Source organism: Anas platyrhynchos, chromosome 2 (genome assembly GCF_047663525.1).
Source record: "Anas platyrhynchos isolate ZD024472 breed Pekin duck chromosome 2, IASCAAS_PekinDuck_T2T, whole genome shotgun sequence".
Classification (NCBI taxonomy): domain Eukaryota; kingdom Metazoa; phylum Chordata; class Aves; order Anseriformes; family Anatidae; genus Anas; species Anas platyrhynchos.
Window position 1 is genome coordinate 104,399,449 of NC_092588.1, and position 24,584 is coordinate 104,424,032.

The 24,584-nt window shown below is 38.9% G+C and overlaps 1 protein-coding gene across 1 annotated transcript in view; it reads left to right on the forward strand.

Annotated features, from left to right (window-relative positions):
- Positions 1 to 24,584, forward strand: part of CNTNAP2 (contactin associated protein 2) — a 1,145,390-nt gene that overhangs the window by 1,099,596 nt on the left and 21,210 nt on the right. Inside the window, exon 22 of the mRNA XM_027451306.3 lies at positions 13,832 to 14,062. Coding sequence (XP_027307107.1) covers positions 13,832 to 14,062 — 231 coding nt within the window. The remainder of the gene's footprint in view (positions 1 to 13,831; positions 14,063 to 24,584) is intronic.

A 24,584-nucleotide genomic window follows, 5' to 3' on the forward strand; every position in this document is an offset into this window, starting at 1 on the left:
TGTTAATAGATGGAGACTATGTTAGTAATTGGCTGTTTTAACCCTTCTTTTTTCCAGTCCCCCTCTGCTGAACAAAGTCCCCTCTCCTTTTTCCAGTGCCCTGTAGGTAGGCACATGGGTTTCCATCTTTTCATCTTCAAACCAAGCAAATGAAGGTTTATCAGCACTTTTAACTTCTTAAAAACTTCTAATCAGGCTCTTACTTGGCTTCTCTCATCCTCAAGTAAATTAAAAATTGTAGTGGGAGTATGCTACAGGCCACCTGATCAGGAAGACCAAGCAGATGAACTTCACTAAGCAGACGGCTTCGCTAAGGGCAGATCATGCCTGACAAATCTGGAGGCCTTCTACAACAGGATTTCAGCACTGGTGGATAGGGGAAGAGCAACTGATGTCAACTGTTTGGATTGATGCAACACATTTGACATTGTCCCCCATGATACCCTTGTCTCTAATCTGGAGAGACATGGATTTGATGGATGGACCATTTGGTGAGTAAGGAACTGGCAGGATGGTTGTACTCAAAGTGTTGCGGTCAATGGTGTAGTGTCCATGTGGAAAGCAGTAATGAATGGTGTTCCTCAGAGGTCGGTAGTGGGTCCCGTGCTGTTTAACATCTTTGTGTTCAGCTCTGAGGCCCCCAGGACAAGAAGTACACAGGCATACTAGAACAAGTTCAGAGAAGGGCCACAAAGACGATCAATGATCTGGAGCAGCTCTCCTACAAAGACAGGCTGAGAGTACCTAAAGGGGGCCTGCAAGAAGGCAGAAAAGGGACTCTGTCAGGGAGTGTAGTGATAGGGCAAGGGGGGATGGCTTTAAGCTAAAAGAGGGTGGATTTACATTAGCTTTTTGGAATAATTTTTTATTCAGGGGGTGAAAAAGCACTGGCACAGGTTGCCCAGAGAAGCTGTGAGTGCCCCATCCCTGGAGGTGTTCAAGGCCAGGCTGGATGGGGCTTTGGGTAACCTGGTCTGGTGGGAGGTGTCCCTGCCCATGGCAGGGGTTTGGAACTGGATGATCATTAAGGGCCCTTCCAACCCAAACCATTCTACAATATTATGACTATAAATTATAAGTATTTGAACTGTGCCCTTCAAAACTCAACAAGCACCTGAATAACCTTCAGCTATCAAAGGTTACATTTTTCCCTGAGAACATCTGCTTATCAGCCCCTACTGTTGGTGTTGAGAGGCATGTTCTACAAAGATGATTCCAAAGCTTTAATGTTCCTTTAGGGCTGAAACTCCCTGTGGGCTTCGGACTGCCCGAGAAACTAATAAGCAATCTGTGTGATTTTCATGTGTTTTAAGCCTGTATTTTAACGTATGATTTTACTGAGCAGAGGGGCTCTCAGTAGCCCGAGCCCGTCAGGCGGGGGCGCAGCCGGGGCTGGAAGGCCAGCCTCCCCGCCCACCCCCCGCCCGCTCCCGCTCCCCGGTGGAATCCAGTCCGGGTATTTCCTTCTCCACGGCGCCGCGCCGCGTTTTCTGCCCGCTCCGCACCTGCCGCTGCCCTGCAGGCCGGCTGCCCGCGGGACCCGGAGCGGGATCTTCGGGACGGGACGGGACGGGACGGGACAGGACAGGACGGGGAGGGACGAGGTGGGCAGGGGAGCGGGGTCCCCTCGTCGGGGCCCGCTGGGTCAGGGGATCGGCGCTGCTAAGTGCATGGGTCTTCTGCCGGAACAAAGCTGCGAGATTCCAGCCTGGTGTTAATTTTTTTTTTTTTTCCTGACTTCTTGTATGTTCTTTATCTGCGCGTGGGGTTCGGTTTAATCGGGCGGGTTGGGATGCATCTCAAAGGGAAGAAAGGCGAATCTGCTTGAGATCGTCTTCTGAGGCTGATGCTTCGACCCACCTGTAAGTTTTTGTTTATTTTTATACCAGCCGGTTGCAAAGCAGCAAGTTAATAAGCAGTCAAGTTGGACATGTCCTGCTGATGTGAAGTGAATGTTTGAAGCCTAATCTAATGCAAGGTTTAGGAAAACGCAAATTACAGGATTTGTTGTCGGTATAGCATGTTGAACTAACTTAATGTGTTGTTTTAATGCATCTCTGTAGTAGAGCAAGCATATATGCTGCTATAATTCTAATGCTAGAATTCTAATCTTTTATATATATATTTATTTTTATTGCAGTTTAATCAAAGGTTTCCCTTTTCCTCCAAAGAATTCCTTAGATTGAGATTGAAAACATCCAAAGCTCGGTTTCAGTATTTGGGTGGGGGCACTTGCTGCAGCTTGTTAACAAAGCCATTATACTGCAAATGGCATTGTGCCCTCCAACACTATTCCTGAATTACGTCTGTGCCTGCATGAAATAATAAAAAATGTTGGTAGTGCACAGTTTGCTTTAGACCAGCTGGAAACGTTCAGTTTACGCCATCTAATGAGATGCAAAGGTTGTCACAGAGTTAGTGCTTGCATGTTGTCTGCTCCTGTTCTTCCATCATCCTTCCACACACCCAGCTCTGTGTCTTTTTTGTCAAAATGCCTATGCCACCTATTGTCATTAACTCCCGAGTAAGGCTGTGGATGAGCAAATCGTAGGAACTGCAAAGATAGGCACACTGAGGATGCCTGATGTAATATTCTACATCTGATCTGAAAAGCAGTAAGGGTCTGCTTAAGCTGTACATGTTATACCTGAGATTGACAGGAGTGGAAAAGGAGGTATGCTTCTTTACTGGTTCTCATAGAAAGGAATTTGTTGAGCTTTTTTTCCCAACAGTATCAAGCCACACCTATTTTTTTCATCTCCAGTGTATTTGTAGAACCTGGGGAGAGTTTTTAGTTCCCAGATCATGGTATAATGCTTTTACATTTCATTCTTTATCGACCTGTGGCTTCCACTGCCTAGAGGTGGGGAGGGGCTTCTGCCCAGACACCCGAAGTAAAGTACAGGTAGGCTTCTCTTCAGCCAGTCTGAGAACTCACCTAACCTTTCGGTCTACCCAAATTACTGTACAAGAGCAACCTGTAATGGTGGAGGTCTGCAGTGCTTTGCACAATACAAGAAGTTGACAAATCCTATTAATTCAGCAGTCTGCAACCTTAAAATTAGCTGAAAGAGATCATTTGTCACAGAGTAAATAATACAGCAGTGGAAGTAACTGGCATGGGATGTTGTGGAGGCCAGAAAAATTAATGGCTTCCACAAGCATTGGACACATTCATGGAAGGCAGTTCTGCCAGAAGCTAAAATATAAAAGGCAAGATGTGGCCTTCATCTCAGAAATGTTTGTGAGAATCTGAACAAGTATACCCAGGGAGGATCATTTTCCATGTTCCATGTTGTTATACTACTTCTGAATCATATACTATCAGTCACTTTATTTGAAGAAAGAACAATGAACTAGGTAACTCATTGATCTGATCTAATGTGGCTGTTATATTTTTATGATAATTTGACATGATAATTTGACATTGTCACTGAATAGCAGCAGTTTTCAGATGTGAATTTATTGCACAGAAGTGTGTTCCAGCAGAGGAAATACAAGAGTATTCACATATGTATGCATGCATGTAACAAAGAAAAGAAGCAAAAGCCTTCAGTATTTCTTAGATCAACCCCATCTCTGACTTCGAGACATAATAGACTGTTCAAATATAAATTACTCAGCTTCAAGTTGTGAAGCATACAATACTGAAAAAAATAGATAAGAGAAATTGCTGTTAAAAAGAATCAATTTCATTTCTTTCCTGCACTGTCCTAGCATATTTTTTCAATTGTTAAAATAGATGGTGTCTTTCAGTAGTGCATATAGATTGTTACTGTCTATACAAAAAGTAAATGCTTTGATCCAAGAAAAAATTGATTCAAAATGAGGAAATAAACAGGGAATCAAAATGTTGGAAGAAAAAAAAAAAAAAAAGACCTACTAAGTTACAGTATTTATTTCCTTGCTGGCATCCTTCTTTTCATTTCTTGCCATTTCATGCTTTGATAACTGAAACAGATTTCCACTGCATGGACAGATCATTGCTTGTCCATGATGAATATCTCCTGAAAAATATCAGTTCTCCAAAAGTTTTTATTTATATCCTACATTGCATTGAAACACAATATTGTAAATGTAATAGTCACAGATTTCTATTAAATAAATAAGAAAAAAATGTGTGGGACTGATGAAGTTTTCTTTTGGTGATACTAATGTCCTTACTAATGTCATTTCATGACAAACAGATTGCAGGTCCTTGTTTTTCAGATAAACCTTCTGTACTCTTAAATTTTTTGTTTGTTTGTTTGTTTTTCTTTTTAATATGAAGCATACATGGTATAAGAATACAAATGTTTTTTATTGAAAAAAACATATTCCAGTTTTAGATTCATACCATAAATCTTCTTCAGATGGTTATTCTTGCTCTTCCTCCCTCTACAAAAGTGAGATATTAAGATAAGAAAGAGAGGAGAGAGGTGGGAGGCAAGAACGGGAATTTCAGCCTACCCACTCTGATGACATTGCAATTTTATTAAGATATTTGAAGCTGGTTGTATGGAATACAAAGCTTGGTCTGAGTGCATTTGCAAAAAGTCATAGATGTGTACCGGTTAAAACTACCAAATAATAAACAGACTGAAGTTACAGTATTTTAATACACTTTTAACAAATACACAACATAACTATATTCACTGGAGTTTGGCCAAGACACATCACATTTGACTCCACACTGCAAGACTGTTGCTTGATTATTTATTTATTTGCTTATGGCCTCAAAGGCATTTGCTGACTTATGATACAGTTAGCCTCAATAAGACATAAAAACATATTTAGACAAAACATATACACTAAATTGGGTATTTCTTTTACATAGTGATGCTACCTTTATGTATTGGTTTTACATTCCTCTTTAATGCTTATGAAAGATTCTGTCTAAATTAGATATCATTGACTTAAAGTATAATGGATTTATAAATTCTGCTGAAATCCTTTGTACCAACCAATCCTGAGAATCATTTTTCTGTGATAAAAACTTCTGGGTTTTGATATTAATATCTCTTATGATAAAATTTCCTCAGTTACTTTATCAGTCATACTGTGGGTTTTTTTATGACAGTTTAGCAATGTAATTTCTTCTCCCCCCATCATCCACTTACTCTCTTGCTATTTAGAGCCTGTCTGCAGAGAAAAGTAGATCAAAATGAAATTCCTTGTTGAGGATAAAACAACCTGGTTGTTATCCTTCTGCTGCCCTCCACTCATGATCCCATTACTCCTGCATCACATGAAGAGGATAGAGTACAGGGTAGAGAAAAAAATACTGTTCTTGAAGCTAATTGTGAGATACTTATGCAGTTTTACCTTGGAACTGCTGGTTTCTTCAGCTTGGGTTAAGCTTTATATTGAGCACTTTGCTTGTCAGTCAAAAGATTTCTAGTAGCCCTCAGGAGGGTTTGCAGCTGAAGTACTATTGCAGGCTGAAGTACAGCATTACTGCTCAATATTAGCATCCTGTTCTGTCAGTACAGACTATCGTCTATTTTTTTATTTTTAGCTTTCCATGCGTATGGGATTCCCACTCCAAAGAACAAGCTGAGCTTTTTACCTCTCATACAGAAGGAGAAAAATTAGTCATCTAGAGGAGAAATAAAATGCTACACAAAAATATGTAATGACTATATACACCATTGGTTATAAAGGGTAATGCATGGAGAAGTCCCTCTTCCCCTACAACGCCTGTGGGTTTTGGTCCCACTGTCACAGTGGGACACAGGAGGACTATTACCTCCCACTGAGTTTCTGATGCTACCTGAACTCAAGAGGTCTCTGTTGAATGGAAACATTTGAAGGTATCATTCTTTGACATCAAAAGGATCTCCAGAAACATGCAATTTCTTCTCTTTTGCCTTGACTTTGCATACTTCCAGTTTCTGTTTTATGAATGGAAATGCACTGTACAAATTATGCCTCCATCAGTAATATTTCCAAAGTCATAAGAAGTTTGTGGTGTTTGTTTTTTTTGTTTTGTATTGTATTTTTTAAAAAACCTTTTCATTTTATTTTCAAATTTAAAACCAATACCCATACCTTTTTTACTGAGATCTCAAAACATTTGAAGTATCTAAAGAACTGCCATCCCAATTAGATATTAGGGAAAATTCTCTAAGTCCTTCTAAGAGAAACAGGGAGAGTTTGAGGTGAATATCTGAAGTGACTGTCTTAAGATTATGCAGCAAATCAGTACCATTTGTTCCCTTGAAAGACTGGCATTCTTTGTTGGCCTTAGTTGTTGTTTGTTTTGTTTGTTTAATTCATTTTTCATCAAAAGGTAGTGCATATAACCATTATTGGCTCCATAAGGAATTTTAAAATGGAAAATTCCAGGAAACCATACATACAATATATAATCTTGAAACATTCAGTAACTATACCACAGGTACAGAATGGCAGACAAAAAATCCAACATGTTCTTAAAAGCTCTTTATTACTGACTTTGTGAAACTGTTCTGTCAAATAATGACTTGGTTTCATAGCCCTCTTTACAGTACCTTTTTTTTTCTTTCACTGAAGAACTGCAGTCCAGCAGTAGTCTTAATTATTTCTGTAATAATGGAACTTTGATTGGTGTGTGTTTCAGATCAGTGATTTACCATCTCCACTATGCAGTGACCTTAAAGCCGTAATTCTTCTGCCCACAACTCTGTTTTGGAACTGCTCCAGAGCCATCGAGCGGCACAGCTTCCAGGCCTATTTTGCTTCTCTGATGTTATGTGTTTTTTCACCTGGTTCAGTCATTTTCAGTGTGTGCTGAAAGTACCATTTTATAAGGAAATGGTCTTTGTTTCGCCAACATCAGTGAAGCTGCTATTGCAACTGAAACTTGCTCTGAGCTGTTGTAGTTTTCATAAGCAATTTTTCTCTTGCATGCACCTTGGATAAGACCATTTATTAAGTGTCAGACAGCAAGTGAAAGCACTATATGCTTACTGCACAACACTATTGGCTGGCACAGTAGTTTCTGGCAGAGTGCTTCATACATCACAGATAATATCTTCTCCATATTCAGTGCATGATCAGTGAATTTGTCAGTTTAGACATAAATTGTATAAACAAAATTGTTCCATACAAGCTATAGTTTCTTACAAAATGAAACCTGAAACATCACAATAAGTAACATAAATAAAATTGTAAAGAAAAAAAAAAGTTAATACAACCAAGGAAGGACCACATCAAACAACAGAGACACTGCAGGCAGTACCTGTCAGGTCTGCAAAGCAGTCAGGTGTACGCTTGTCTGAAGGGATCTGACTGAGGGATCTGATCAGGGGTCCAAGGCAAAGGTGAGTTGTGATATGTGCCAGAAGAGGGGATGACAGAACAGCAGTCTGAGCCTCACAGGGGCTGGAGGTTATGCTGCAGCCCCTCGTGGTGTTTAGTGCATCCCTGCAGGCTCCTGGGCAGCCTGAACATATTAGCGTGAAGGAAGGAGCGTTCCTGTGGGTGGGCATCTGGGTACCACTAGGTTGCTGCAGACCAATGGACTGAAAAAGCATGTCTGCTATGTGGGATTTAAAATTTGCTTACGAGCAGATGGTAGCCATTTGCAATCGTGTCCTGTGAAGCTCAAGACCCTGTTCTCAGGGGCCGCTAACCCTTTTGCTGTCCCTAGCACCCCTGTAACAAGTTCTCTATAACAAAGCATCTTACCCTGCTTGGTATGTACATGCAGAGAGCAGCATGCCCTTTCAGAGTGCAGAGAGCTCTCTTTCAGGTTATGGACAAAAATAAGGTTCCTGCTGCTTTATACTTGGTTTGTATCAATTACTGAATTTTAACTGAGAGATTGAAATTAAAACCAAAGGAATTCTGAGGGTAAGTCTTTAGAGCAGTCTTTGCTTCATACTGTAGGTGTTTAGCATATCTGATACCACACAAGGTATCCACAGTTAAGTGGCATCAGTATGCTTTTTTTAATAGATATCACTGATCTTAAGACAGAGAAAATAAAACAGCCAGTAAGCAAACACGTGCTTGGGCTTCACACTGGAGGACATTCAATAGAAGAGCTAGGTGGTGTGTCAGAACATAGTTTTCCCTTTGTCTGGTGTTATCCACCTTGCTGGGTGTACAATAATTGTTCCTGATGTGGACTTTTTCACCCTGTGATTTCAGTCTTGTGGATATATGATGTCCCAGATAGGTTCTCCCTTAATTGCATGCTATATGTGATTCAAGCCAACTTATTTATTCTCTCTCTCTCTCTCTCTCTCTCTCTGTCTCACCATGACAGTTCTCAAGTATCAGCATGTGCCAGGGTTCGATGTTGCATTAAACCACTCCATTTAGGCATCAAATACTGCAAATAAGAGAAAACGATTTAGTAATCTCAGTACACTGTGACTTCTTGAAATCAATAGCTTCCTTTCAGTGGAGTTTAAACTGCACTCCATTATGTGGAGCCTGATGCAGTAACACAGAGATGCTTAAGATGCCTACTGGGCTGCTCTTTCTGCAGCGGGTAATGTAACAAGATATCTTTCTGAGTATAGGGGACAAGAGAATACATGGTGCTTTAGAAAAATCTATTGCTAAGGTTGACCCAAAAACAATTAGTGGTTCATTTAATTGAATCAACAATTCACCTGTGCAGTCTATTATAATATTACATAGAGATAATTTAGGCTCATTTTAGTAGAGCTAGCTGAAGGGTTATAGAGGTTTATAATGGATTACCTCTGTCTGTCTGCTGAGTGGATGCTTAATCTTAAGCGAAATAGGAAAGCATTCTGGTAGTTCAGCCAGAAGTACCACTCTATGTCAAAGCTGTGCTTCTCCTGCTATTGATATGGTTACTCTATTTCCAGCATTGTTATTTTGTTGTAGCATAAATAGGTTGTTGTCCTAAATCCAAATGGCTGATTTTTTTTTTCACCATTTTCTAAGCAAAACTCAAATGGTGTCTTGTTTAAAATGTGGAAGAAATAGTCATTGGGCTGAGGGATCTTTAGTTGGGCTGCTGAGACTCTTGTTTAAAAGGCACCTGCTGCCACAATCAAATCCAGTATATCGTGTTTTTCTTGTCCCTGCCCCACTATGGGGTACTTTGGGCAGAGTTTTCCCATTGTCAAATAAGAAAGAAGTAGATGTCTATAACGTTTACTGAGAGCTTTGCCATGCTAGAAGTATGCTTAGGTATGCCCTCTTTCTGCTGTGAAGAGTATCACTAGAAAACTCTAAGGGAATTCATAACAGGTTATTTGTTACATACATTGTTGTGCGTATCTATGAACTTCAAGTACTTCAAGTTCTGTTACATTTCCTTCCTAATGGAAGGTAATTCACCATGAATAGATATCTGGATCCTCTCTGTGTGTATTGAACACTGTGCAAGATTTAGAATTTTTTATAACTGTATTGATCTGCATTTCAGAGTCCTATAAAAAGAAAGAAGAAAAAAAAAATAGTACTGATCAGCTAGTATAGAAGAGACATTCAGGACTAAAAACAGTTTTTGTAAGGTTGCAATGAGGGTGCATCTCTCTTCCATCATGGCTGTACCTCTCTTCCCTCCCTCTTTCCAGGGTCAGTGTAACACAGTCCAAGGCCATCTTTCCCCATATAAAGTGGCTGTAATGGCATGGCACAGTGCTGTCCTGGATCATATTTCTTTGTGCTGCAGAGCCTTGTCTGTGTGTGAATCATTCCAGGATCCTCGCATGGGGAATTTTAGGTATATAGAAAGCATTTCTGTTTGTTTATCAAAAACCTGCTCAGGGTGGTAGGACCAAACTTTTTTAGATTTTTGTTTTGTTTTGTTTTGTTTGTTTATTTGTTTCCTGCTAAATCAGGCTGTCATTTTTTCTGCAGTCTTTCTAATTGATGCTAGAAATGTATAAAAAATAAATGCTAGAATTAAACAGAGCTGCCCCCCTCCAGCACTGCTATAGCTTGTTTTATTAGAGTTGCTATGGCACTTTGAGCAACTCTATAAATCTTTCACTGGTAGATATAGAAAGTAGAAAGGGGAGAGAGGCTGTAGGCAAAAACTGTATTTGCCATGTGTCTGCTTCTGTAAGTGGATTCTGTCATCATGTGCATGCTAGCCAGGTAAACTTCAGTAATAATCTGAACCAAACTGTTTGTCTCATAATAATGCCAATCTCAAGATACTGTAGTAAGGACAAAAAAGGCTTAAAAAACAGGTAGTCTCACAACACTGAATAGTATTGCTATATGCTACTTACACATTTTTGACTTCTGCACATTTTTTCCTCCATACAATATATTTTTGCTTGTTTTCCTGTAGATTCATGGAATAATAAATTTCAACTTTACTGCCTTGTGTCACCAGCATGCTTAAAAATAGATTTTCTTTCCATCTTTTCACCTAGGTAGAAAAGAGCTTCTTCAGTAGTAGCACATAATTTTCATCTGAGAAATAATATTATTTTCATCACAATGTGGTATGTTTCTGCCACAGCTGTTGAAAATGAGCCCTGAAATCAAAACCAATAACAGGATTAAACTCCAGAATCTTTTTGCCATTAAAGAAATAACAAAATATAAATAACAAGTAATTGATGTTAAGCATACATTCAGTGAATGATAGCACACAGGATGTGGCAGCAGCTGTGAGTTGTTTAAGTATACTGTGTAGTAGTTACGTACATCTAAATGGTGATTAATCTGTGTAGGTAGTGATCATGTGAATATTCAGTGTTAAGTATTTGTATGCTATAGTGCATCTGTGTTAGAATAGGTTTGCCTGAATTGTCTCTGGTTATCATGGCCTTCATCTCAAATCAGCAGGTTATATGGTTAAAGGAGCAAATGACTGAAAACAGATAAAGTTTAAAAAGGCTGATAAATGGTATTTTTAGAAGTCTTTTATTACAGAAATGCTTGTGGGTGAGGTGCCAGCAGCAGATAGCCGTGTTAGATCTGAAAGCAATAATATTAATATCGCCAATTGCTAATAGTAATACTATATGCTACAATATTAATTTATACAACATTGTGTGCTGAAAATTGGATCAATGGAAAGTAGTTGCATTGTACATTTCCCTTTAAATAATATGACTGTCATCTTTTTTGCTCTTCCCTTTGTTATAGGGAGAAAATTGAATTTTAGTCATGACAACAAAGACATATTTCATTATATAATCATTACACTCTCCAGGGATGGGTTTACAGCAGGCTCAAATACACAGGGAGGCAAAGTATAATGGCCTAACATCAGAATATCTGTGTGCAGAGCCCCATGGGACATGCATGGAGGAGCATGTTCACAGTTACAGAACTCAATCCATCTTGTTTTAGCGCTAATGTGATGTGAGCCGATTGTAAATTTACACTGGGTGACTTACACAACTGTCATTTGTGAAATGTTTTAAACAAAAATGCAGGTCTTTAGTAAGGTGCCTTGTTTTTTCTTCTTTAATTCTTTCAGGATCTAGTATCCTATTTACTAGTATCCTATTTATTCACAAAGTATAGAGAAGAATGGTTCTGAAGCTCCTAAAGTAGTACAATCATATTTATGAATTTTTACTCTTGTCATTCAGGATTGTAAATGGGAGGCTATTAACACTGCTGTATGAAGTTCCACAGGCTCTGTAAATAAACTGTTACTGACATCAGTTTCAGTGTCTATGATTTCCTAACGGTTCCTTAGATTATAAGGATTACTCAAAATTATAACCATTCACTGCATATACCAGGAATATTTTATTGAAATAAGAGAGCGAATATTGTGGTCAGGTATGAATCCTGTCTGAGTTATACCGACTTTCAGACAATGTGACTATTAAATATGGAAAATCTGTGTATATGTATGAGTTTTCTTACTTAGTATAAAATTTTTGAAGAAGATGATGTTTAATTGTTCAGTCAGGCAACTTTCTTAAAGGAGGGCTGCGTGAAAGACTCATGTGGCATATAATGATGTTAATGAATCTAACCTAGTCTCTAGATGAGTCCTGAGCATGTTTCCACTTTGTCACAGTTAACAGCCACTGCTCACTGACAGTTTGTGAAACATGGATGTAATATTGATACAGGCTGGATAAGCACTAGCAGAGAGAGGAAGCTGTTCTCAAATGAGAACGGAAATGGAAAATGGGAGGGTTAGAACAAATCAGTTCTTGTACTGTGGATCATATAAGGAGCTAATGCTAGTAATCATCAGATTATGTGACTTCCTTTTGTGTCCTGATGCTAGGTGAGGACTTAAATGTTGCATGTTTATCATTCTGAATTGGTTGCCATAACAGAAAAGGTACAATTTGATTTTGTGTGAAAATCAAGCAGTTGTTTTAAGTGTGCTCAGGATTTGTCCATCTTTCACCAACCTTTCCCCACTTCACATTTATTATGTAAATCCCTCAGAAAGCTTGGCTTGAAATACTCTAGTTTATCACCTTGAAACTCCTTGTACATAGCTCTTATGCAAAACCCTTAGTACTCATAGAAATAGCACAGTCACATATGGAGCTTTTAGAATGCCCAGTCAGCAGCCCAGACCTCATTGCCTGGAGCATGTAATTGATCTTCATTTGTTTAGAGCTGAACACAGACCAAAAGGTTTGTAATGCATTTTCTAATAACTTTTTTTTTTTTTGTAGTAAAACTCAAACCCAGATGTGCTTCACTTCCAGCTCTTTCCCCATCTCTTAGGATAAAACTGTTGCACTTTTTTTCCTCACACCTTTCTCAGGAGAACCATCTCCTGTCTCAGCTCTGTTTTCCTTTCTTTTTTTATGACACAATCTTGCGATTTATATACATCATCTTTTTTTCTAGAAACCCCATTCTTCAAACCCTGAACATTATTCCTATCTGAAAAGGATGCTTTTGAGCAGCCTGGGGCTGGTTCTTAGTCTCTCTCCCTGGAGTACTGTGTTGCTTTGCTCAACTCAGTAGGAGTTTTTCCATTGACTTCAAGGGCCAGACTTTAACACCCCTCCCTGCCAACTCAGGGAATAGAAACCTGGTGAAGGGGAATTTGAAGAATCTCAAGGGCTCTGTAGAAATACTCTTTGGTACAGTGCAAACATGATGCTGCCATGTTCCTTTTTCATGTACTCTTTGCTACCATGGAGGAAATTAAGCTGAATTTTTCACTGCAATGTAAATTTTACATGGGATACTGCAGTGAGGTTTTGGTGTGCTAATATTCTCTTTGATACAGCTGGATGAGTGCCAGTTTTGTTTCCACATTGTTGTACTGGACTGAGTGACTTCAGCTACCGCAACAGATCCTGCTAGAAATAAACCAGCTGCAAGTGGCCTGCTGATTCTTTGGTTGTTAGGACGTGTGCTGTGTGTTAGCTGGTATTTTAGAAGTGAGGAAATTCAGGTTTGGGGAGTGGCATCTGTTTCAACTAGCCTGTGTTCTGCTCACGAAGCCCAGCTACCAGCTTGCAAGCTAGCTGACAGCCACCGTGTGCAAAATGTCTGACATAATATCTCTCTACTGGCAGGGGCTCTGAGGGGAAGGCACAGGAGCACACGCTTAGCTCCTCAGCAGGAGAGTATGGGGACTTTGCCATCTCCATGTTTTGGAGCCTGTCTCTTTTCAGTTGTGCCCAGCGACAGGATGAGAAGTAATGGGCACAAATTGAAGCATAGGAGGTTCTGGCTGAATATGAGGAGGCACTTTTTTACTGTGAGGGTATAATTTTAATGATAGCATAACAGTGAAACCAAGCCACATCAAGGCTTGAAGGTTTCCTACTTTAATCTGTAATGAAATAGAAAGAAATAGAAAGGGTCTGAAATGTTCTCAGCCTGCTGAAACAGAAAGTTCTAAGCTGAGCTTTGGGAACTGAGTGTTAAGACTGTGCTTTCTAAAGCAGTGATTTGTTTTATTTTTCTTGATTTCCTGTAGAAATTGGAAAGATTGACCAAGATATATATAAATACAACACACCAGGATTCACTGGCTGCCTATCAAGGGTACAGTTCAACCAGATTGCTCCACTAAAAGCAGCTTTGAGACCTACCAACGCCTCTTCTCACGTCCACATTCAAGGGGAACTGGTGGAATCCAACTGCGGAGCATCTCCATTGACAATCCCACCAATGTCGGCCGCAACTGACCCATGGCACTTAGATTCAGGTAAGGTGGGCTTCGTTCCACATTAACTCATCTGGGCAGTTGAGAGAAAGAAATACATTCACCCTCCTCTGTAAGAAAAAGTGGCATAGAGCAGGCGTAATGTATACATGATTAGAGGGCAATACTCGTAGTAGGAAATGCAAAACTGGAATGACAGAGATCACTTCTAAATTCTAAGTTGCAGAATATTTTCTTTGTCTTTTTTTTACTCATGGTTACATTTGTGAAGGAACATTACAGCGTTTTGGTAAGTGGGAGTGGTTATCAGTTTCATTCTTTTTAGTACCTCTAGATGTTCAGTAATGCAGATTAGTGTCCTGTGTTCATTATGCATTTGTATTTTACATGTATTCATAATATATGTGCCACCTCTACATTTTTAATAGGTTGAACAAAACTTGTTTCAGGTTTGTACTGCTTTTCATCCTGTATGTTGTGTTCTTAATTATAAGTTGAAGAGCCTGGACTCAAAACACTACAGAAAATTTTAGATATAATCAGAGTTATAACACTGAAGTATTCAGCTTTACTTTTATTTTCTGTAAGTCTTACACTGTTTGATTCTTGAGTTTTGCACTTACTGCTATAATAGCACTTTGTAGTATTGTATACATAGTAAGCAGGACATTGCTAGTATAGATAAATAATGCATGGTAGAATTTCTTTTGCTGAATTGCTAATAAGTGAGTATATTGTAGTCAGCGTCATACAAAAAAAAAAAAAAGTAAATCTAATTTTAGGCATAAATGTGTTTATAAAGTACTGATTTGTTTTCGAAATGTCTGCTTTCCTTAGGCTATGTTTAATGGAAAATCCCATTAGTCATGACTGCATTCTTCTCATGCTGGAAATGCTGGAAAGCTAAAACAATTTGCTGATCCCAGCAATCTTATCCTGCTTTATGACTGGCAGTCTTTGAAAGTGTACATTATGACTTACTTTAGAGGGTTTTTTTGATTATTTTTTCTTGCTGCATGGGTGTCATTTTTTTAAAAAAATCTGCTCCCTTTAAATTCATATTCAAGGGTACATTGACACTTGTCTCATGTTTTGGCCTCATTTATACAGGTATAAATTAGAACGCATCTGGGCAAGTTGATGGCTTGATAGTGGTTGCCTTTTCTGTTTGGGGATCCATCTAGCTGTCAGTTTTGATGTGAGAGAAGACAGGTTCCTGTCTTCCTTAGAAGCATGTGTCAAGGTCATATCTTTGTCATTTTTTTTCTCAAAATCTCAAGCAATTCTTTGTAGCCTTTCTTTTCAGCTCTTCTTCAATAGAGAAGGAGGGCAGAAGTTTCTAAGGAGAGGGAGATATTCTGGGTCTGAGGGTCCCAAACACAGATATAGGCAGTATCGTACTCTAAAACCTTTCATTCCCTCCATACTACCACACCTTCATAATACTTCATTGCATCTCTTCGCCATTTGTAACATGCAATCTCCTACTTGATTTTTTTCATCACAAATCTTAGTAGTCCATTTATTCTCTGAAATCATTAGGTCAATTTCTATGTGAAAGTTATGTTCTGTGCTTCTGTTTCTGTAAGAGCACGTTACCTGGAAGATACCTCACTGACTCATGTCTTTAAAAAATGTGCCATAAACTTCATGAGGATGAACTGCTGCAGTGAGTCTTACACAGCTTATGTGGTTTGGTTGTTAATTTTGGTTGGTTTCTTTTTCTTACAGATAATTTGACTGCAAGCTAATAAAATATTGTCTGGATTTACGCAGCACAGCTGAACTGTTCCTAATAGCTCCTGGTGTTAAAAAAGAGAAGGTTCTGTTTGCCCTTGTGTGCTGCTATGCTTGACCTTGTATTCATTTGGTGTTGAAACCTTTGCTGAGTCAATTCAGCTTTGATCTGACAGATTAAAAATTTATACATCTCTTCTTGATTAGTTGCAGTACTCAAGTCATGTAGCCATCATGAAGGATATCAGGGACCATGCAGTATGGAGGTAGCTTGGCTCAAGTGGTCTGTTAACTTCAGTCCAGTAAAAAAAAAAAAATCTAATTGCAATAGTGGGATTTGACTGTTTCAGTTTTGGGCATCCAGAATATGATGGCCAGCCTTCACTTGTGGTGATGAGAAGTTTCAGTAAAACTGGGATCCAGGGATTCCTCCTCTTGTCCCCTCCAGTGTTCAGCAGCAATAAATGGAAAATATCATATTGCTTTAAAGACTGCTTGTAAAGAACTGCCGTACACTAAAGAACACAACGATGTCAGGTCAGTTATGGTGTGTTATGGGAGTGGTGTTTCAATGGGGCAGGAGTGAAAGGACATTCAGCTGTGTATGAACAATTCCAGATGTTCGCTTTTGGTGAAATACCTGTGATACAAAGAGGAGGTATCACAGCAACTCATTTAGTGATGTCAGATAAGAACAACTCAGGCTTTGTAAAATTATCTCTGGTGGTCTGACACAGCTGGCTCTGTTTCAGCTTCAGGAAAAATATATACTGTAGACTGCATTAAGTTAGACATAGATGATGGTGTCTGGTAAATTAAAGTGTTTGTTTACAGTGTCACTTTGCATTAGCAAATTGGCAGTTCGCACTATTATTTTTTTATTTTTTTTATGTTTCACAGTACCTGCCAGAAAGCTTTTAAACAGTTTTACAGTTTTTGTGAATTTATTCCTTCACTAAACTGGCTGAAGGGGCAAAAGGAAAAACCTCTTTGGAGACTCACAGAAACACTTGTGGTGCTAGAGCAAAAGCCACAAGATGTTCACACTCACTCTGCCACAAAGCAATGCGCATGCATTTGAAAGCAGCATGTCATCCATTTAATTTTAAATAAATCCTAATAAAACATAAGAGTTGAGACACAGGTGATTAGTAGTGAAAATAAAATGAGAAAAATTATTTGGCAAGTATTAAATGGTATAGATGGTATGGGTCTTGTTTGGTGATACAAATATTTGGTGCGCTTATCATGATTCATGTTTTGAATTAAGCGTGAATTTATACCTTTGCTTGTCAAATACCATGAAATAGAACTTTGAACATTGAAACACATTGAAGAAGAGAGCCAAAGATATGTGTCTAAATAGGACAGGTACCCCCAAAGGCAAATACAATGATTCTTTCACCTCTAAACTGCAATAATAGATCAGACCTTATGGATAGTTACTAGATGCCAAGCAGGTTCTGCCTGACGGATGACCTACATGAAATATTTGCCTTAAACTCTTTTATGTGCTTACCACATGGACACCTCCTGCTAGCTGCAAAACACTGTGGATGCCCTAACATAAAGGGGGGAAATCATAAAGACACATATCAGTCACTTACAATTGACCCTTAGAGTTAAGTTTTTGTCAATAGGAAAGCTTATTGATTTGCTCCCCAGACAAATGGGCCATGCAGCATCCAGATTTACTGTTTTGCACTTTCTATTAGTCTTGAATTCACATATATTTCAAATTTACATTAGTTCTTTTATTTATTTTTGTTATTATTGCAAAAATGCCACTTCCCTCCCTCCCCACTCCTGGCTGGCATTTTGCCATCCTACCACAACATTATCATAAACTATTATCATGTTCAGCTTGTGAGTATTTCTATAATACATAGTCTTTTCCTGTTGCTATGGTGATCCGTTCTTGGTGGTGATGAAGTGCAGAAATTCAACAAGTCATTCTTTTCTACAGTGTGACTTTGGTGATTTAAAATGTGATTTTGGTGGTTTAAAAAAAAAAAAAAAAAGACAAAAATCAAAACCAAGCAGGTCATCAAAATAGTTCCTTTCCTGTGTTTTCCTCCTATCTGTATTATCTCAATTCATGTGAGAAAATTGAATTTGCCTTGGTTACATCAAAAGGAGTGTAGGAAGTAGGCAAAAGAGTTTGATCAATGACCATATTATATAAAATATGTCCACCTGTGCATATTGTCTAAAGGCCTGCCTGTCTGGCATGTATTTCAAAACAAATGTTAAAATTGTATTTCTTTAATTATATTAGCATTAATTTTAATATCTATTACTGTAGCTTATATTAAAAAGTTAGTAAATTTTATGTTTTTTAGTATCTCTCAATTAAGATTAGCTAAGGTATATGTCACTGATATATGACACTTTGCTCTGTCTAGGAAAGCAACAAAAGCCACAAATGATTTTTGTATTTTTGTAGTAAATAAACTCCCAATCCTAAAAAGCCTTGTACACAAAATTGGAAGATTCATATTACTGGGGTGGGGTTGTTCAGTTTGTGGGTATTTTTGCAGAACATAAAAGTACATTGCACAACACAAAGGTTCTGCAATGTACTAATGAAGTTTCACTTCCAAACTTTGCTTCTTTATATAAACGATACTGCAAACCTCCTACATGTATGTACCTCTCCATTTTAGGTAAAAGGTGTTCCAACTCGCCAAACTACCTTATTTCAATTTATTTTTTTTTTTTTTAAGTATGAAATACCAGAGAAGATGGGATACATAGAAGAGTTTACAGACCATACTTTGGCACCTCTAAGCTGCCATCATACTACGTGGCTGCGAGGTGCATTTATTCTCTTGGTATAAACAAAATAGCATCTAGAGTATTTAATATAGGGTTTAATTAAACCCACACTGGCTTCAGCATCATTTTAAAAATTAAATCGAGCAGGATTGAATCTGCAGTGTTTTTTCAAGACGCTTTTTTTCTAACAATGGATTTAAACCCTAAAAGCTCTTCACTGTTTTTGTAGAAGGTGAAAGGCCTTGCCTTTTAAGAATTAACAGCTTGACATCAAGAAAAGAATTAACAGCTGCTTTGAAATGTATATTAAGCATGTCTGGCAAAACCATTGTATGAAGGCATGCACTGTTGTCATTAAGATCAAAATGGCTGCCTGATGATTAACTCCCTTTTTGTTACAAATGCATCCTTCTTCCTTTAACAAGTGGTGACAGGAGAAGAGAGTGGGAGGTCTGAATGCAGGCCATATGATCCATGCTTACCTAATAGGCAAACGGATTATCTTTTGTCAGCAAAAGATAACAGGCATTTTCTGGGCTAAGAGAAAGTGTCACTGGTGATACTGGTGACAGTGCTGAAGGTCACCCTCCCATTCCAGGCATCATTAGTTAGGTCCCCATGCTGTGCTCTGACCACTAGGTGCCCACGTGTCAGAGGGCACCATGATGTTTTTGAGGAGAAGCTGTGTCAGAAGTGTACTGGCCATGGATGTGACTACAAAGATGAGACATAACTCTTGCCTTTGTCAATGAGTTCACAGTGGGAAGAAAGGACAAAAGTGTTACTTGCTGGGGCAGGAGGCAATTCAGACCTCAAAACTGTTTTAGGTTATTGACACGTGAACAAAAGGGTCTTTTCCTGGCTGTGTGCATTGATGGAGTATTGATAGCACATCCTGAGCTTAATGTCTTGTATGCATCAGTGAATTCAACAGCAAAAGGATTAAAATCAATGGTAATGTGAATCAGCACTCATTCTCTCCTCCAAGGACAACAGGAGAGCAGATTCCTTTCTCTGTGCTTCCTGCAAGGGGCAAGCAAGTGGAGGGGGGAGGAGGGGATGACAGAAAAAAGAGGCGCATCACTTTTGTTTGTGATGTGGCCTTACACATCTAAACTCTACGTGCTAGCAAAATTAGAAATGGATGTGAAGGCAGTTGCTAGAATAAAATGATGCTCTTCCTTTCTCAAGCATAGCATACAGGATTAGTTATCTGTACTGTGATCAGAGAATGATGCCAGATTCTCTCTGTTATAAATGAGGTCTGAACTCAATCTGAATTTTGTAATATTTATAAAACAAATATTTCTAAAAGGTATAAAAGGCAAGTAAACAGCGCTGGGTGTGCGGGGAGTCTACACTCCACCAACATGCACACACCAACATCAAACATTCTAAATATAGAGAACATTGCTTAACATACTAAACACAAGTATGCCTATACATACGTACAATCAGGAAAGGTAACAAAGAATCCTTTAAGTTCCATGACTTAACGGTCTCCATTTTCCATTCCTTTTCTTGATTAGTAACAAGTCTCCGTTTTCCATTCCTTTTGAACAAAATGTCTCGCTTTAAGTTGTCAAGCAACTCGGTCTTCAGGCCTTATGTATTCCGATCTTCCCAGATCGAAGAAAAGCATATCCATCTCCTTTTCAAGGCCAGTAGGGCCTGGGTCAAAAGGCACGTCCAGGTCAACAGGGGGCGTAACAGCAAAAGCCTTCGATGGCTGTAGCAGCAGAGGGGCCCGTGGCGTAGCAGTCGGATCAGTAAAGGAGCCCGCAGCTCCCTCACTATCTGGCAAACCACACGTTTCTGACTGTGGTCCCACAGGGCTCTTTAAGGCCTCAGAGATTGCTCGCCAGGTGCCGAGCAATCCCACTGCAACCTTGTCGTTTCTAGTTGCAGAGTCCCACACCTTGACCTCAGTTTGGTCCCATATTTCAGGCTCATTATCTGTCCGATTGTTAAGAAGGAGAATAAGCTGTAAGGTTACCAGGACAGTCTTTGTTCCTAAGGACGTATGATTCCCCATAATGCGCAACTGCTTACCAGTGGGAGGCAGTTGTGTGCACGGGTCTGCTTCTCTCAGCTCGAGCTTCTCTCCAGCTCTAGTACACCTATTTCCAGCAACTTTCTGTACGAGCTTCTCTGAGCGGTTTGCTGAGTCTGGCCCAACCTACCTTCATGAGGCGATCAGTGTGCCTGCTCCCGTCCTGGTCTCCATTCTGCCAGCCTGTTCCTCTTCACCTCTTTTTCCTGTCTTTTTTTTTATTGATGTAACTTCATCGTGTTGCCTTTTTTATCTTGAGGGCAGGCTCCCCTCTTATACCCTTCTCTCCACAGCAGTTCTTTTCAAAACAACTTTTCATTGGTCAAACAACTTTGAATGTAACAACAGCAAACACCCAGAAACATCCATGCCTTAACGGCTGGAGAACAAGAAACCATCTGGAGAACAAGAAACAGGAGACTGCATGGAGTCTCCTGAATCACCCTTCTTTGTTCCCTTCTAAACTGTTTTATATTCTTGATGGCCTCGTCGTTAAGAGTCTAATGTTATCTCAACCACGGGGCTTTCCAACCCCAATGGCCACATTCCCAAATCTCCCCTTTCTTTATTAATATCAACCATTTTCTCGACACGAATTACCACTCCATATATAACATCTCTGAAATTTTCAATGATTAAAGGTGTTGTTGTTTTTTAATTAATATAGCCAGCATGTAAACATTGGGAGGCTCTTTGTCTGCCAGTAAGCTGGTTTTATGTTTATACTTCCTATACAAGAGATGGAAGAAGCATTTGCAATCTTCTCTGGAAACAGATTTTTCCTCTGTCAGATTTCAGTACATTTTTGTAACCACATTTTCTCTGCAAAGAATAACCAACATTCATCCCCAGTTCTCCCTGTATATTATCTCAGAAGTCCATGGCCTTTACCAGATTTGTTTACAAACAGTAAGGTGTCATTTTTTCAGACAGCCAGCGATTAAGTCTAGCAGAAACTCATACCTCAGTTTCTAAGCCCAGGCTGTTTTTTGCAGGCAAGAAGGTTACGTGGTAAACATTGAGATGCAACAGTTTCTATTTTTGTCCTCTCAGTCAAGCAGCTAACTAGGAAGAGCATGTCTGAAATTTGGCACAATCAGTGCTTCCTCCTTAAATGGCTTAATTACGGTGCTTGAATTGCTGTAAAACTCCATTGATTGGGAATAAAAATGCCTCCTTCAGTCTCATGTAGTTCCTTCACACCATTATGTGAAGCTTTCTCTAATCTTTAAAAATACATCATTTCAGTGTGAAGTTTCTGACACTTTGTCTAGTGTATCAGGCAGCTGACAAACTGCCAAACTGGCATTCATTGAGAGATCAGCATTGTAGATCTTTCATAAGCAGTGATTTGCATGTTAATGCTGCTATCTGACATTAAGGCAAGAAGGTAGCAATATTAAGAAGAGAGTGTTTTCCAGCCTCTGCAAAGACTGTATTTTTTCCACAAGTGCTAACATTAAGGAGGAACATAGTAATGACATAAATGGGGGGAGGGAGGGGGCGGAAGGGAGGAAAGAAGTATTTAGATACCTGAGCACTTCATGTAACTGCCTTCTTTTTCCTTTTCTTAGGCTGAAAAGCAATTTACTTCCTGTGTAAGAGGCTGTTCTAGACTATGGTCAGCTCATTACTGCTATCAAAGTTTATTTTAGATTCATACTGTGCATTCTGACCAGTTCCTCATCCCCAGTCCAACCTTTCTTTTTTCCAGAAGTGTGTGAATGCTAGAAGTGTAGAACCTGATCTTGTAGTCCATATCCTGGCTGTGTGAGCACTTTTCTTCCAATGACCTCAATAGAGTCCAGCTCTTTTTTTTTTTCTTTTTTTTTTTCACTGTCGTAAGTTTACAGATGTGGGGAACTGAGCAAGAGAAGGGCTTCTTTGTTTTACAAACATAGTAAAAAGGCAGTCCTACCCCTCCCCACCAGTGCCCATGAAAACAGTATCACAGCCTTTTCTATCACAGGGAAATGAATAACAGCAACTTTTAAAGTGATAATACACAATATCAGAGTCAGCAAAGACAATCTATCAAGGTTAGTATCAATTGCTACATTTATTGTTTAATGTGCTACAGAAAAACAGATCCATCCTGTTATTTGCTCTTGCCATAAGGATGAATATTTCTTTACTTAAGGTTAGTTCTTTGTTTCTCTTGTTCGATAGGCTGACTATTTTAGTTTTGTATTTTGTTTCATTTGAATATTCCCTATGGGTCCATTATCAGAGATTATCTGTATAGAGCTAGGCTTTGATCAGCACTTAACTCTACTGTTCCTCTGAGAGCACCAAAGTGTTTCATAATCTACGTTAATTATAAAAGGAAGCTTCTGCTTGTCTTCCTTAACAGGTGAAACGTAAGCCCTGTTCATAAAATTTTCATGAAAGTGATAGCTTAGGTCGGCGTTACTAATATACTAGTAGTTCTCGTCTGGAGTCATAGTGAAATCCAGTCTTGAACAGATGTTACTACCAGGTCTTAAAAGACAGATGAGTTTATGTCTTTGATGAATGTGGGTGGTCTGATGTGCTGCAAATCAACTGGGAATTTGACACAGAAAGTATTCAAAATAATACATCTGGAACAGGACTTGGTGAAGTTCAAACTTCGGATAAATGTGGTCCAAAAGTGATCTTAACTATCTGCTGTCTTATTTTAAAATAAAGAATACAATTCTGCAGTATACAGGTACTAGTTACTAAATATACAAGGCATTTTGCCTTCCCACTGCTTTGTACAATTACTAGCTAGTGTGCAAAAGAAAGTAGAAAAGTCACTATTGAGAAATTACCATACAAAGGGATAATCAAGGGAATTGTCTAACCCATCCCAGTGAAGGAATGTGCTCCGTGTTTGGTATTTCATCCAAGCTTGATCTGAGGGAGTATAAACTGCAAGGATGAATCTCCTAATAAGGCACAAGCTTTTCTGTACCTTTGCCAGGAAATTTGCTTTTTAATACCAAAATAAAGAATATTGTACTGCCCTCTCAGAGCAAACCATTCTTCATAAATCTCCATTTCCTCATCTTCTTAAGAGTACGGACAGCGAAGTTTGCCTGCGATATGAAATTAGAAGGTTGATAAAACTCTCGACTGGGAAGCCACGATCTTGACTGATTGTGAAATTGACTCTGAAATCTAGTGGTGGGAATTTGCATTGTAGCAGTTCATTGACCACAGAGTGTTCACTGAATTTTCCCCAAATGCTGTCATTGTTCATTGTTTGCATTTCTATCGTTCATTCCAAAGTTCATGACTTTTTAACAGAAACATCCAACTATTCGTTCTTCTGTAATCCTTAATTACTTTCCCACACTGTCCCAGAATTTGTATACAAAAGAGCTGTTCAAAGGACAATGTTTCTGTTAAGTCATCATTACAGATGGTTTTTTAATTTATGCTCATTTGACATTGGAATAATGGCAAGATTGGAGGGATTTCAACAACAAGTTAAAACATAGATTTTGAGTAGAAAAACTTATGTTTTCCATAGTCTCTGTGCATGTCTGTTTCTCATGGGACTGCTTCAGCATGATGATTGGACAAGATGTCTTCCAGAGGTCCCTTCTAACCTCAGCTATTCTGGGAATATGTTGTTCATTAGAACTGACCTGTGTAACTGGTATTCAAAACACTAAAGATACAGTGAAAAACTCTTACAAAAAATGAAACCTTTCAAAATGTTTTTCATCTAGCAGAAAATATTTGACATATATTGGTTTAAGTTATCAGTTCAAATAACACTACTACGTTAGAAGAGTTTTTTGTTGTTTGTGAATGTTTTTCTGGTCTTGTTCTCCTTCCTTCTCACCCTGTCCCTGCCCTCCCTCTTCCCCACCCCTGCAAGGTTGCAGACGATTGAAGGAATTAGTGGATTTCGATCCAATGTTGGGAATTTTGTATTCCAAATAACTTGCACTGTTGGACACAGAGACAAGGTGATTGTAATTTTAAAGTGAAAAGCCCTATTTTTTTTGCTCTAAGCTGCAT